Source organism: Elgaria multicarinata, chromosome 11, assembly GCF_023053635.1.
Source record: "Elgaria multicarinata webbii isolate HBS135686 ecotype San Diego chromosome 11, rElgMul1.1.pri, whole genome shotgun sequence".
NCBI classification, from domain to species: domain Eukaryota; kingdom Metazoa; phylum Chordata; class Lepidosauria; order Squamata; family Anguidae; genus Elgaria; species Elgaria multicarinata.
This window is the reverse complement of record NC_086181.1, coordinates 37,075,340-37,088,570: the sequence shown is the minus strand read 5'-3', so window position 1 is coordinate 37,088,570 and position 13,231 is coordinate 37,075,340. Positions and strand designations below refer to the sequence as shown.

At 44.0% G+C, this 13,231-nt stretch overlaps 2 protein-coding genes across 2 annotated transcripts; both read right to left on the bottom strand.

The window, feature by feature from the left end:
• Positions 1–956: 956 nt before the first annotated feature.
• Positions 957–1,988, bottom strand: LOC134405732 (olfactory receptor 4K3-like). The gene has a single exon (XM_063136982.1). The coding sequence runs from the start codon at positions 1,986–1,988 to the stop codon at positions 957–959; it is 1,032 nt and encodes a 343-aa protein (XP_062993052.1).
• A 6,605-nt stretch (positions 1,989–8,593) lies between these two features.
• LOC134406182 (olfactory receptor 4N5-like) lies at positions 8,594–9,529 on the bottom strand. The gene has a single exon (XM_063137474.1). The coding sequence runs from the start codon at positions 9,527–9,529 to the stop codon at positions 8,594–8,596; it is 936 nt and encodes a 311-aa protein (XP_062993544.1).
• Between the last annotated feature and the right edge of the window lie 3,702 nt (positions 9,530–13,231).

Sequence of the window (13,231 nt, the reverse complement as noted above, 5' to 3'; positions counted from 1 at the left end):
GAGGTTGACTAAGTCTGGATCCAACCCAAAAAGTGCACTTCTAAAACATAAGTTCAAAGAATCATTTGTGAGCCTTCAACATGGTGTCCAATTAACAAGCAGAGTACATAACACCTTCTGAAGGGACCATTTGTTATTTTACTAGTTAATTTCAGAAAGTTCCATCTATTGTATTACCCTATTTCTTCGATTCGGAGGCACATTCCCCCCCCCCATATAAACATCTCTAAAAATGGGGTGTATCTTAGAATCGCGGGTGTGTCTTAGGGTGTTTTTTTCCTGTTGGTGGTACTGAAATTAGTGTGCGTCTTACAATCGATGGCGTCTTACAATCGAAGAAATACAGTAATTTAAGACTGAAAGTTAACACAACTCTACTGGCTGTTGATGGAAGGAATGGTTGTTTTCAAAAACACACACACACACACACACACACACAGAGGGAGGGAGAGGGCAACTCGAAAGTGCATCAAATATCAAGGATATCAAAGGATAATTAGATGTAGAAAAACGGAGGAGGTTATCCTTGTCCTTAATGAGAAATCCACATTAGCTCTTGTATCAGACTGTTGTCACAGCTATTTATTTCCTATCAATCCCTAGGAAGCTAGTCTGGCTCCCTCCCTCATGTGCTTTAGGAGGCAGGCAAAGAAAGACTTTTCTGTTCCGACAGGCCTTTGGTGAATGAACTGGACCTCCATCTGTGTCAAGGACTTTTTAAAATTGTAATTTTAAACGTTTAAATGTTTTAACGTTGGAATTTGTTTAATACACTCTTAACTTTTGTATATCTCTATTTATAGGTTTTTAATGTATATGTTTTAAATTTAGTGATGCCACCTTGAGGCCCAGCACTGGGCAAAAAGTGGGATATAAATAATAATAATAATAATAATAATAATAACAACAACAACAACAACAACAACAACAACAACAACAACAACATAACCCCTGAATTATACAACTTGTAACTGTGACACTGAATTGAGTTTGCACCTGCATGGAAGGATGTTCCTCTTTTGTCTTCCTGCTGCAAGAGCAGGAATCTGAGCAGAAACTTGTCCAGAATGCCTTGCCAATGATCTCCCTATGGCAGCCTTCATCTCCTTGTTTTTCAAAGCATAGATAGTTGGATTCAGAAAGGGGGTGATAGTTACATAGAAGACAGAAAACATTTTATCCATCCAGAAATGAGTGTATAGGCGCAGATAAATAATTATGCAAGGTCCAAAGTATGTGGTGATCACAATGAGGTGAGAGGTACATGTGGAGACAGCCTTGGAGGTCCCCTCCGTGGGTCCCTGGGAGCAGACTGTAGACAGAATGAGTCCGTAGGAGAAAAGCACGACAATGAAACAAACCAGTGACATGATACCACTATTGGTCAGCATCATGACTTCTAAAGGATAAGTGTCCACACAGGCCAACTGGATGACCAAGGGGATGTCACAGAAGAAGTTGTCCACACGATTGGGCCCACAGAATGGCACGCTAATGGTGAAACCCAATTGCACACTGGTGTGGAGGAGCCCACCAGCCCAGGAGGCTAGCACAAGCCCTATGCAGTGATATCTGCTCATGAGAGAGGTATAGCGGAGAGGATAGCAGATGGCTACATATCGGTCGTAAGCCATAACCATCAGTAGGAGCATCTCACTACCTCCAAAGAGATGTAGCAAGAAAATTTGTGCCATGCAGCCATGGAAGGAGATGGCCTGACGTTGGGCAATGAAATCAAAGAGAGCCCTGGGAGTGGCGATAGAAGACAAGCAGAGATCCAGGAAAGCCAGGTGACCCAGCAGAAAGAACATGGGTGAATCTAAAAGGCGTTGGTCCTGGGAAATTGCCAAGAGGATGAGAATGTTGCTGAAGAGGGTAGCCATGTAGAGGAGGAGGAGGAAGATGAAAAAGAAGAGCTGAACATGCCAGGATTGGGAGAAGCCCAGCAGAATGAACTCGGTCACTGTAGTCTTGTTTTCCCACGCCATTCACTTCTTTCCTATCCATGAGAAAATTGGGAAAGGAGAACGTAACAAGTGATTTCCTTAATAGCCTCAGACTAAGTGAACAAGAGGTGCCTTTTCTGTTGGTGTTATAGTGGAACTGACAGCAGGTGCCCTAGCTCTACTGGCAAATACGTTATTCATCCTTCCAGCCTGTCTTAAAAACTTTGGGTTGGATCCAGATTTATGCCAGGTTGACTGCACAGATGGAAGGGCACTTCCCTGCCCCCTCTTTCTCATTGCAGCCCTTCCAGCCCCATGAAATTGCTACACGGTGAGTCTGGAGACCCTGCGGAATGGTATGAACTGTGGTGCGTAAAGGAGGAAGGGGGAATCTCAAAAAATTGGGCCAAGAGACCTTCCATGAGCAGAGCCCTTCCTCTCGTGGATCTCCCCAAATTTTCATCTACACAAAGAAAAGCAATTTCCCCTTCCTAAGAAACAGATCACTCTCCCAAATATAGTAATCCAGCTTTTGGTGACAGGTAGGTCCAAAGATGAATATACTGTAAACATGAAGAGAAGAAGCAGAACATAGACAGCTCATGCTTTGCCTGTCAGAGTAATGATCCCTGCCGGTAGAATCAAGTAGAGGTATATCAGTGGCTTTTGCTCATGACAAAACAAGCACCTTTCATTGCCAGGTGCCACATATCTGTGATTACTAAATGAAAGAAAGTTAAAGCAGAATGTCTAGATAGGGTTGGGCAGAAGGTAGAAATCCAGGTGTTTCTGATTTCCACTCCCAGAAGCCCCTGACAGGATGAGAAATAGTCAGGAATAGATAACTTCACCCCAGTTCTGTTGGGTCCTGAGTTTGGAGTTCCTATGAATGCAACAGAACCAAAGCCACCCCAGAATAAGGCTGTGTTACCAATTCATGTTTTGGATATGAAACAACCTTTGCCCTTGCCCAAGGCACAGTGATTGGAGAGCCCCTGAGGAAAGGTGCCCTAGGATTAGAAGGTGGACCTGTCCACTCTTCAGCCTTCCACTTTCATCAGCATTTTGGAAAGAAAGCAAAAGAGGCTGTTTTTTGGAGACAAACTTGCCTGCCTTTCTGAAGCTGTACACTGAGCGAAGCATTGCGTAGGGTCCAGCTTGAGTTTGGTTCGCTTTGGAAGGAAGCCTGATTCAACTCAGAAATGGTCTGAGATGGCTCAGAAATGGTCCAGAAATGGTCCAAAGCGACCTGATTCTGTGTGGGTCAAATGCAATTCACATCCCTAATACAGATATATAAGAGCTGTCTCTGGGTTTGAAAGGTAAATAGTCTTACACCTGCCAATTTTGGGGGGAAATAATGCACCCTCAACTGATTTTAATTTCTCACCCACCTGCAAAACTCCAGAGGTTTCCTGGAGCAACTTCTTCTGAAGCTGAGCTTAGCAGCAGCATGGAACTGTTTGATCCAGATACATCTTCTGCCTATGAATGGTGTGCGGTGATGTAACTGCTCAGGAGACAAGATGAACTGAGGAGGGGGAAAAATCAAGAGGGAATAGAAATGGGTGATAATTGCTCATTTTTTTCAAAAAAAAAATTTTTTTTTGAAAGGGGAGTTCATGTGTTGGTGCCTTACCTGTTCCTTGGGTGTTGGTCAGTGGGGATACTTTCTACTGCAGCATGCATTGTACAGCTATCTTCAAAGGAGCATTTTGTTGGTGCATCTTCTAGTTTGCCTTGCTGGGTAGGTATCATGGAATTAAAAAAAAAAGATGGGAAGGAACAGGGGGATTTTTTAACTCTCTGATCTTGTGAATCTACCTCCTCCACTAGTTGAATAACCTGCAACTGTACTAATTTGGAAAGAAGGAATAGTATGTATTATCTGGATGACAAGATTAGTTCGATGATTTATGGGCTGGGTCTACAACAGATACAAAGTCAGACAGAAGATGGGTGGAAAAACTAGAGGATGGATGGTGTTCAGCTCCATCTGGAAACCTGCTGCCTGTCCTGGGCGATGTCTCAGGTGAATAGGCATGAGATGGGAGAGGGGGCTTGGTGGTGTCTGGTCAGGACCTTGGACAGCAATCCTGGAGCTAGGGATCGAACAAGTTATTCCAGCACTGATGAGAGCACCTGCCAGGATTTTATCCTCAGGCCAGGAGAGTCTTTAAGGAAACTCCACCCCATTAGGTGTTGTATTTGGCTGTTAAAGGGCCATCAACTTTTCCCCTGAAGGCATTGGTTTCTCCTGGCGAGTGAAGATCAGAGGCAGGTCTTCCTCGTAATTAATGAAGTCTGAGGTCTGAACTGAGGGCCCCAGTTCAGAAGGACTGTTTCTAGTACCTCCCCAGCGTCACTGTTGCTGGAATCTTCAGCCTCTGAGGACTCCTGGATGTGGACCATGACTGATTGATAGATGGATAGGTGGATAGATAGATTTACCTGAGCTGGGTTTTATTGAAACTCTTCCCTGAAAGTGATTTTGAATGTCAGGGGTTCAGCCCTGGAACACACAAAAATAATAATTAGCCTCTGAGCATGTACAGAATTACCCATCACTTGGTATTTAATTTGGGAATATGTCAGTGAAAAATATATATTCTTTCCCGCTTTGTGAAGAATGTACTTCTTCTTCTTCTTTTCCTCACAGCTATAAGTTCTCATCTCTAGGGTAACCACTTGGAAGCTACCTTAGTAAAACAACAACAACAGTGGTTCCAGAGATCCAAGGAAGAAACATCTCCCTTCTATCCTTCTCAAGAGAGCTCATTAAAAAGTTAGTACTAAGTGTCAGTGGCAGTGAAGATGGCTTCTGGAATGGGAGTGGAGACAGAGGGGAATGAGGCATTGACCTGGGTCCCAGTCCAATCTAACCCGAAACATGAGGTGTAATCTAAAGGAGTGCATCTAGGAAGAGCAGTGTACAGGCTTAATGCGCAGGTACACACATTCAACACAACTGACACCTGTAAGCCACATGGGGCATACGTTGATTCCCATATGGATAGTTGGTATTCCAGATAGGCCCAGACTGGCGGGGGAGGGGTAGCCCAATCTCCTGTGCTAGTCAATGTTTAAATGAATACTTCTGCTTGCAAAAACTTCCCCACCCTTAATTTCCAGTTTAACAGAGCAAGCCAAAATCAGCCACAGGGGAATCTCCCTTCCAATACTGCCAAAGAATAAGGAATAATGATGGCTGGGATGAACATTATGGGCAATTAGTTTAACAGACAACGGTGGAATGGGTCATGATCTTGGCTGACTGTCCACAGTACTGCTAGAAGTCCCCTTTCTTCTCTAAGCACCCCTGGATAGTGGTATCCAAGGCTGTTTCACTAGTAGCTGACTCAAAGATATTATCTGGGATCAGTGGCCCTCATTTCAATTCACAAAGGATTCACAAATGTTGCTCCTCCATACCACACTGTGCACTTTCAGGTCTGAGGAATGAGTCCCAAAACCAAAGCAAGACACTGCTTTTCCATAACCACAGGAAGTCTTCAACTGTATTGTAAGTGCCCCAACCAGGCCACTAGATCATAGGCTTATTTGCAAAATGTACAATTCCCCAAATGTTGCCTGTATAGAGGATTGTCAACTACTTAACAACCAACACTGCCTCATTTTATAGTGCCAAACAGGCCACCATACCCAGCTGGTGGGCTGTGGTCAGCTTGGAGGGTGATAGGTTGTGGACAATTGTCAAGGTGGTTAACAAGTCACACTGCGTTGTAAACAAGCCACCCTGTGGAAAATGTCCTGGGTTCACATAACACGTTAACCCATGGTTCAACAACAACCCACACTCAACTATTGAGAGTGGGTTAGCATGTTGTGTGAACAGCCCCAAGGTCTCCCTTTTTTGTGTGGATGGTATTGTTTAGGATACATAATCTCAGGCCTTAGCTAGACTTAAGGTTTATCCCGGGATCGTCCCGGGGTTGTCCCTTCCTGCTCCCGGGATATCCTGTGTGTCATTTACATGAACAGGGATGACCCTGGGACGATCCAGGGGAAACCTTAGGTCTAGCTAAGGCCTAACATACTCAGAGAATGAGTTAGCTATAACAAATATACACTGCTCTCAAAGAAGTGGTGTATTTCTTGGATAGTGGAATTTTTGTGTAATGTTGCAGTGCCATCTTCTGGCTGTTTAAATGGAACAGGAAACGTGAGGCACATTTATTATTCCCCTTGTAATCCCAGAATGGCTCTGCAAGAAGAAAGTCCAGTAAGAGAGCAGGTTTTTTGGGGGGTGGGGGTTGGTTTTGCTTAATGTAGAGATGCTGTGTGTGTGTGCGTGCATATGTCTACAGTGGAGTCAAATGGCAATGAAATGCAAAATGTACATCCTGTGACAATACAATTAAAGCGTATATGAATGAAAAATAAGTACAATGCCCATTCACAACAATGGTAATTGGTGAGATAGGTTTGTGTTTTTCAAACCAGGAACAAATAATAAAAGATATACTGGAAATGCCCAATTAAACTTGACTTCAAATCATTTCAATCTTTGGACTGAAAAGTGTATAAACATGATTTTTATTATCTCTCCGTTTATCAAAAATAGTTTCATATTTACAACTCATGTTGAACATCTTCCTATTAGTATACAACCAAGAGACAGAGGTGCCTGGAATCAACCCTCCTTTTGCACATGCAGAATACTTGTCCTAGCTATACAGCCCCTGAACATTTGGACACTGAGAGTAGATATACGCCCACACCTACATGGGATCCCACTGAAGGGCAAAGTTATCCCATGAAGATTAACAAAATAGATTTGCGGATCTCTTGCTGCGCATGAAGAAATGAGCGCAAAGGCAAAACTTTGTAGACAGCGGATTCATTTGTTTTCATTTTCCACATCTGGATGAAAATGTGATGGTACATCCACATTAAAATGTCGTGCATATCACTAGTCACACTCAGCCTCCTCTTGTGCATGATTTTAGCCATTGGAGTGAATGCATGAGTGTAATGCCTTTGGATGAATACTGCAAGCTGCCTTGAACACTCTTTAAAAATGTTAAAGGAGAATAATTTAAAAACCTCAATGTGTAATGTGCAATTAAAAACAAGAAAATTAAATGGTTATTTTTAAAAGCCCCTCTGAGATGTTTTTACAATTTTTTCTTTTAGGTGCTGAATTAATATATATTTTTGCTAAAGAATAAACAAAATGGTACCTCTAAGTCATTGTTATCAATGTGAATCTTTCTCCTGCATCTCCTAATATCCAATCGAAGCATATTATGATATTATTGGATTGGATTCAGGCTTAAATCATACTTATGGTAGGCCCATTGAAATCAATTGTACTTAAGTTAGTCATGATGACTAAACTAGAGACCCATTGGTTTCAATAAGTCCACTCTGTGACTAAGTCATGATGCTAACTTAAGTCCCATTGATTTCAATGGGTTTACTCTAAATATGACATGACCTGGATCGAGCCCATTGCTTTCTGGAAAGGCTACTCCACATGGGGATGGGGAAACTGTAAGGCCAATTCATTCAAGTCATGTATGTCCTTCAACTAGATAGTAGGCGATATAAGGCAAGATACACGAATCATCAGCATTGGGCAGGCCTTTCAGGTAAGATCCAGGACCTGTCTACATGTGGGGAAATCCCCACGGTGGCTGTGGATCTGTGCCCCGTTGGTTAGATGACATAGGCATAGGTTCGCAGCCACTACAGGGCTTTCCCGTGACGCTGTGTTTTGAAAAAGTCAGGGATTTACCCCGGTTTTTTTTTTCAAAGGGAGCAATATCAACACAGCACTTCCGCCATATAACATTGCTCAGTCCTCAATCTGGGGCCAACCCGGGGGTGGAGCCTGGTGGTAGGTGACCAGCGATTGGTCACCTTCCACCAGGAAGAGGGCAGGGTTGGCTCTGTGACCCGGATGGCCATCCAGAAGCCCTGTGCTCCCTCCTCAGTGTCAGGACTAACCAACGCCTCCTTGGGAGAGAGAAAGCACGGGCTTGAGCAGGGAAGTGGCACCAAATTGGTGCCATGGAGACAGCTCCCCAGTTAGTCCCTCAAAATAAATAAATAAATAGAGCAGGTCACTCTTTACTTTGTACTTAAACTTAATACTATTAGTTCCACAGGAGGTTACACCTGAACATACCTAACAGCACAAACTGAATAAAAGATTAAAAGTTTTTTTTAGAAAACCCCCACTCTTTTGTCATATGAATGTATTTATTATAAAGACATTTTATGATTAGCTATATTGGCAATATACTCCACTTTCTCAATGTGTTGCATTTTGTGCTGAGTGGTGAAGATGTTTCGTCAGCCCCTTTCAAGCCTTAAGATGTTATAATTTTGGCAATTTATTAGACGGCTACTAAACAGATGCGCCAGTGGTGCTAAATGGTTAACCTATCAAACCATTGTTTGGGTCATCTATTCTGTTCTTTGGTCAAAGTCAATATTTATGGTATTTAGTGGTGGATCATTAAAATTCTAGCTGTTAACTTTAAAAAAGAAGTGACAGAATTATTGCACAGATTAACATACAGATTTTGTATTGCTACATAATTAGTCCCAGAAATGGGAATAACAAAACAAAACAAACCCAGAAGGCAAGGACTGGATTATTATTTCTTAGTTTTCTTTCACTTGTCCCTGCAAATGTTGTATTTCTTCAGCAGTCTCCACATAGCAACTTTAATCTCCTTGTTCCTCAGGGTGTAGATCATGGGGTTCATCAAGGGGAAGACCACTGTGTGGAAAAAGGCCACCACCTTGTCATAGGCGGAGTCTTGGAAAGGACGGCAATAGATGTAGGTAGCTGGAGTAAACATAATGAAGACAATGATGATGTGGGTGATGCATGTGGAAGAGGCTTTGCTTTTCCCTTGGCTGGAGCCCATCTTCACCTTGACCAGTAGGACCCCATAGGAGATGAGGATAAGGAGGAAACATCCAGTGGCGATCAAGCCACTGTTGACAAACATGAAAAACTCTAGTGTGTAAGTGTTGGTGCAAGCCAGCTTGATGACCTGGGTGATATCACAGAAGAAGTTATCCACTTCATTGGGGCCACAGAAATGGAGTGGGACAATGAGGACAACTTGGATTATGGAATGAATGAAAGCTCCAGTCCATGCACATAGCACCAACACCCAACATATTGCTCTGGTCACCATGGTTGTATAGTGCAATGGGTGGCAGATGGCCACATACCGGTCAATAGCCATGGAAATAAGGAGGCTGGTCTCAGCTGCTCCTAAAAAATGAATGAAAAAAATCTGAGCCATGCAGCCTGAGTAGGAGATGGTTCTGCTGCCGGAGAAGAGGTTAGATATAATCTTTGGAGGGGTGACACAACTATAGCAGATGTCCATGAAAGCCAAGTTGGCCAAGAAGAAAAACATGGGGGATCCCAGACGGGGGTCTTTCAGAATTGTCACAATGATGAGGATGTTCCCAGGTAGGATGATGACATAGAAGAGCAGGAGGAGGGCACAGAAGAACAACTGCAGCTCCCAGATCTGTGATAACCCCTGGAGAACGAACTTGGCCGCAACTGTTTGATTCCAAGTTTCCATTTGTACAGTGCCTAGCCTTGCATCAGAATAAAGGAGAAGATGTTAAAAAGGAAACATTGACCACATCCCCATCTTCATCACACACACACACACACACACACACACACACACACACTGTTTACCTGCTTTTGAGGGTCATTCCAAAATCCCTCCACACCGTTTCTTGCCTCCATCTCTCTTTCCTACCCACATGCAGTCCCCATCCTTTCAGATGTACAAGTGTCCAACCCTTTGCAATCCCTCAGGTTGCTCCCAGCTGGCCTTTCCTAGAGCCCCACCCCCACCCCCACCCCCACCCCCACCACTGGTCTCCCTAGCTCTAGCCTTCTCCATCCCAGTTTTCCTGACCAAAGTTACAGAAGTTATCTCCAGGGCCCAATGAACTACATCCTAGAGTAATGAAGGAGCTAGCGGAAGAACTCTCAGAACCTTTGTCTATTATCTTTGCAAAATCATGGAAGACGGGTGAGGTGCCGGACGACTGGAGGAGGGCTAACGTTGTCCCTATCTTCAAAAAGGGCAAAAAGGAGGAACCTGGGAACTACAGACCAGTCAGTCTGACATCCATCCCTAGGAAAATTCTGGAGCAGATTATGAAGAAGTCAATCTGTAAACACCTTGAAATCAATGCAGTGATTACTAGAAGCCAACATGGATTTGTCAGGAACAAGTCCTGTCAGACTAATTTGATCTCATTTTTTGATCAGGTAACCTCCCTTGTGGACTGTGGGAATGCTGTGGACGTCATATATCTTGACTTCAGCAAAGCTTTTGACAAAATGCCCCATGATATTCTGATTAACCAACTAGCTAAAAGTGGGCTAGATGGAACAACTATTAGGGGGATTCACAGTTGGCTACAGAATCGGACTCAAAGAGTACTTATCAATGGAACCTTCTCAAATTGGGGAGAGGCAACGAGTGGGGTACCGCAGGGCTCAGTCCTGGGCCCAGTGCTCTTCAACATTTTTATTAATGATTTGGATGAGGAGGTGCAGGGAACGCTGATCAAATTTGCAGATGACACAAAATTGGGTGGGATAGCTAATACCCTGGAAGACAGAAACAAACTTCAAAGTGATCTTGATAGGCTGGAGTGCTGGGAATGAAATTTAATAGGGATAAATGCCAAGTTCTACATTTAGGAAATAGAAACCAAATGCACAGTTACAAGATGGGGGATACTTGGCTCAGCAATACTACAAACGAGAAGGATCTTGGAATTGTTGTAGATCGCAAGCTGAATATGAGCCAACAGTGTGATATGGCTGCAAGAAAGGCAAATGCTATTTTGGGCTGCATTAATAGAAGTATAGCTTCCAAATCACGTGGTACTGGTTCCTCTCTATTCGGCCCTGGTTAGGCCTCATCTAGAGTATTGCGTCCAGTTCTGGGCTCCACAATTCAAAAAGGATGCAGACAAGCTGGAGCGTGTTCAGAGGAGGGCAACCAGGATGATCAGGGGTCTGGAAACAAAGCCCTATGAAGAGAGACTGAAAGAACTGGGCATGTTTAGCCTTGAGAAGAGAAGATTGAGGGGAGACATGATAGCACTCTTCAAATACTTAAAAGGTTGTCACACAGAGGAGGGCCAGGATCTCTTCTCGATCTTCCCAGAGTGCAGGACATGGAATAACAGGCTCAAGTTAAAGGAAGCCAGATTCCAGCTGGACATCAGGAAAAACTTCCTGACTGTTAGAGCAGTATGATAATGGAATCAGTTACCTAGGGAGGTTGTGGGCTCTCCCACACTTGAGGCATTCAAGAGGCAGCTGGACAACCATCTCTCAGGGATGCTTTAGGGTGGATTCCTGCATTGAGCAGGGGGTTGGACTTGATGGCCTTGTAGGCCCCTTCCAACTCTGCTATTCTATGTTTCTAAGTTTCTTCTTCTTGTCTTTCTTTTCCTTTGTCTCTGGGTGCACAGCGGAGGACAGACACCCACCCTCCCCGTTTCATAAGAATGGACCTGAGCCCCACGTGTGGCCCAGAGGCATTCACGGGAAAGGTGGGAAGTGGTCGCTTTGCTTTGAAGTGATCCCAACTTGTAATTTTCTTTTAAAGCAGTGTAAAGCTAGGGATGTTGGTATGCATCAAGAAAAGTAGTCTGGTAGACCACTGGTGTCTGTGGGTACCATGTTGCCTACCCCTGGGTTAGATAAACTGAAACCTTGTGCCCGTCTTCCAATGGGTCCTCACCCATTTGCAAGATCCTATCCCTTGAAATGGGTGCTCACCTACCTGCAAAATCCACTGTGGCCATAGCTAGATCTAAGGTTTATCCCTGGATCGTCCAGGGGTCAAACCTGTTCATCTAGGTGACACACAGGGGATCCAGTACTCAGGCAGGGGTGAACCCGGGATGATCCCAGGATAAACCTTAGGTCTAGCTGTGGCCTGTGAGTCCCCTTTAACTCTTTAAATTGACCATGTGTGTGCCTTCCTCAGTGGTAGTCATGGCTTTGCCAGTTCCATGAAGATCCACTTCCATGGCTTTCTAGCTGTGGCTAGCAATGAGAAGAAGGGTGTGCAGGAAGACCAGTGGAAGGCCAAGGTGGAAGAAAGAAAAGAAGAGGATGCTGAGTAGAGATGAAACATCCACTTACCACTTGCTCCATACAATTCTCAAGCAGCCCTGGAGGCAGCAGAACCTTCCTCTTCCCCATAGCTATATTGCTTCTGGCCCTTGGAGAACTGGAGGTGTAAAGATGTCTATCCAAGGGGCATACACTGCAGCTCTTTCCATTGGTCTCCAAGGACCTTATTATGAACTTAGCATCAAGCTAACTTTTTTTCAATTCACTTCTGCTTTAGGGACATTGAGTCTGTGAAAGCTTGTCAAAGGCAATCCCATCTGTAATGGTTTTTCCATATCTTTATCTAACAGCTCTTTATGGCCCTGTCCTGGATCCTGGAGTCAAGAAGCCCACATGACTGGATGACTGTGACCCCATTCAGACGACATGCTAAACCATGCTGCTTAACCACAAAATGGTTAACGGAATGCTTAACCATGGTTTACGGTGTTGTCTGACACACGTTTTCACTAACCATCTGCCCCATTAACCATATTGTGGTTAGGCTCACTAACCACGTTATGCCACATGGTTAGCAGCACTAACCATGGCTAAACATGTCGTCTGACATGTGTCTGTGGTTAACGTGCTGAAATCATAGAGCCTCAAGTATAGAGTGGCCAAAATTGCCGCGGCTGCTCTACGTATACTGCAGGCAAGTTCAGTGCTCCGGACTGCTGCTTTGCCTAAGTGTCCACAGAGGCCGCCATTCCGCGCATTCAGCAAAGATTTTAATGTGGTCACGTCTGATTTAACATGCATGTGTTAAACTCATGTTTACTTCCTCATTGCCCTGCATTTTTTCATGTCATTGTCGCACCATATCGACGTCACTTGTTGATGATGCATCCTGTTTATTTATTTTTATTTATTTATTTATTTAAACATTTTTATCCCGCCGTTCAGCCAAAACAGGCTCTCATGGCGGCTTACAAAAATATTTCTTGACAGTCCCTCCGCCCATTCAATGATGCCAGCACACAAACTGCTGAGTGCCCATATTAACTTTGAACTGGTGTTTCGCTTAACCAGCAACCAGTGCCGCCGCCTGTGATGACACACGTACTGGGCACATACTCATTCCAATGGCCGACACACTCAACATGGCCACTAGAGCTATACTATA

Coding starts and splice junctions, on each gene's coding strand:
- LOC134405732 (XM_063136982.1), bottom strand. CDS start 1,988: ATGGCGTGGGAAAACAAGACTACAGTGACCGAGTTCATTCTGCTGGGC.
- LOC134406182 (XM_063137474.1), bottom strand. CDS start 9,529: ATGGAAACTTGGAATCAAACAGTTGCGGCCAAGTTCGTTCTCCAGGGG.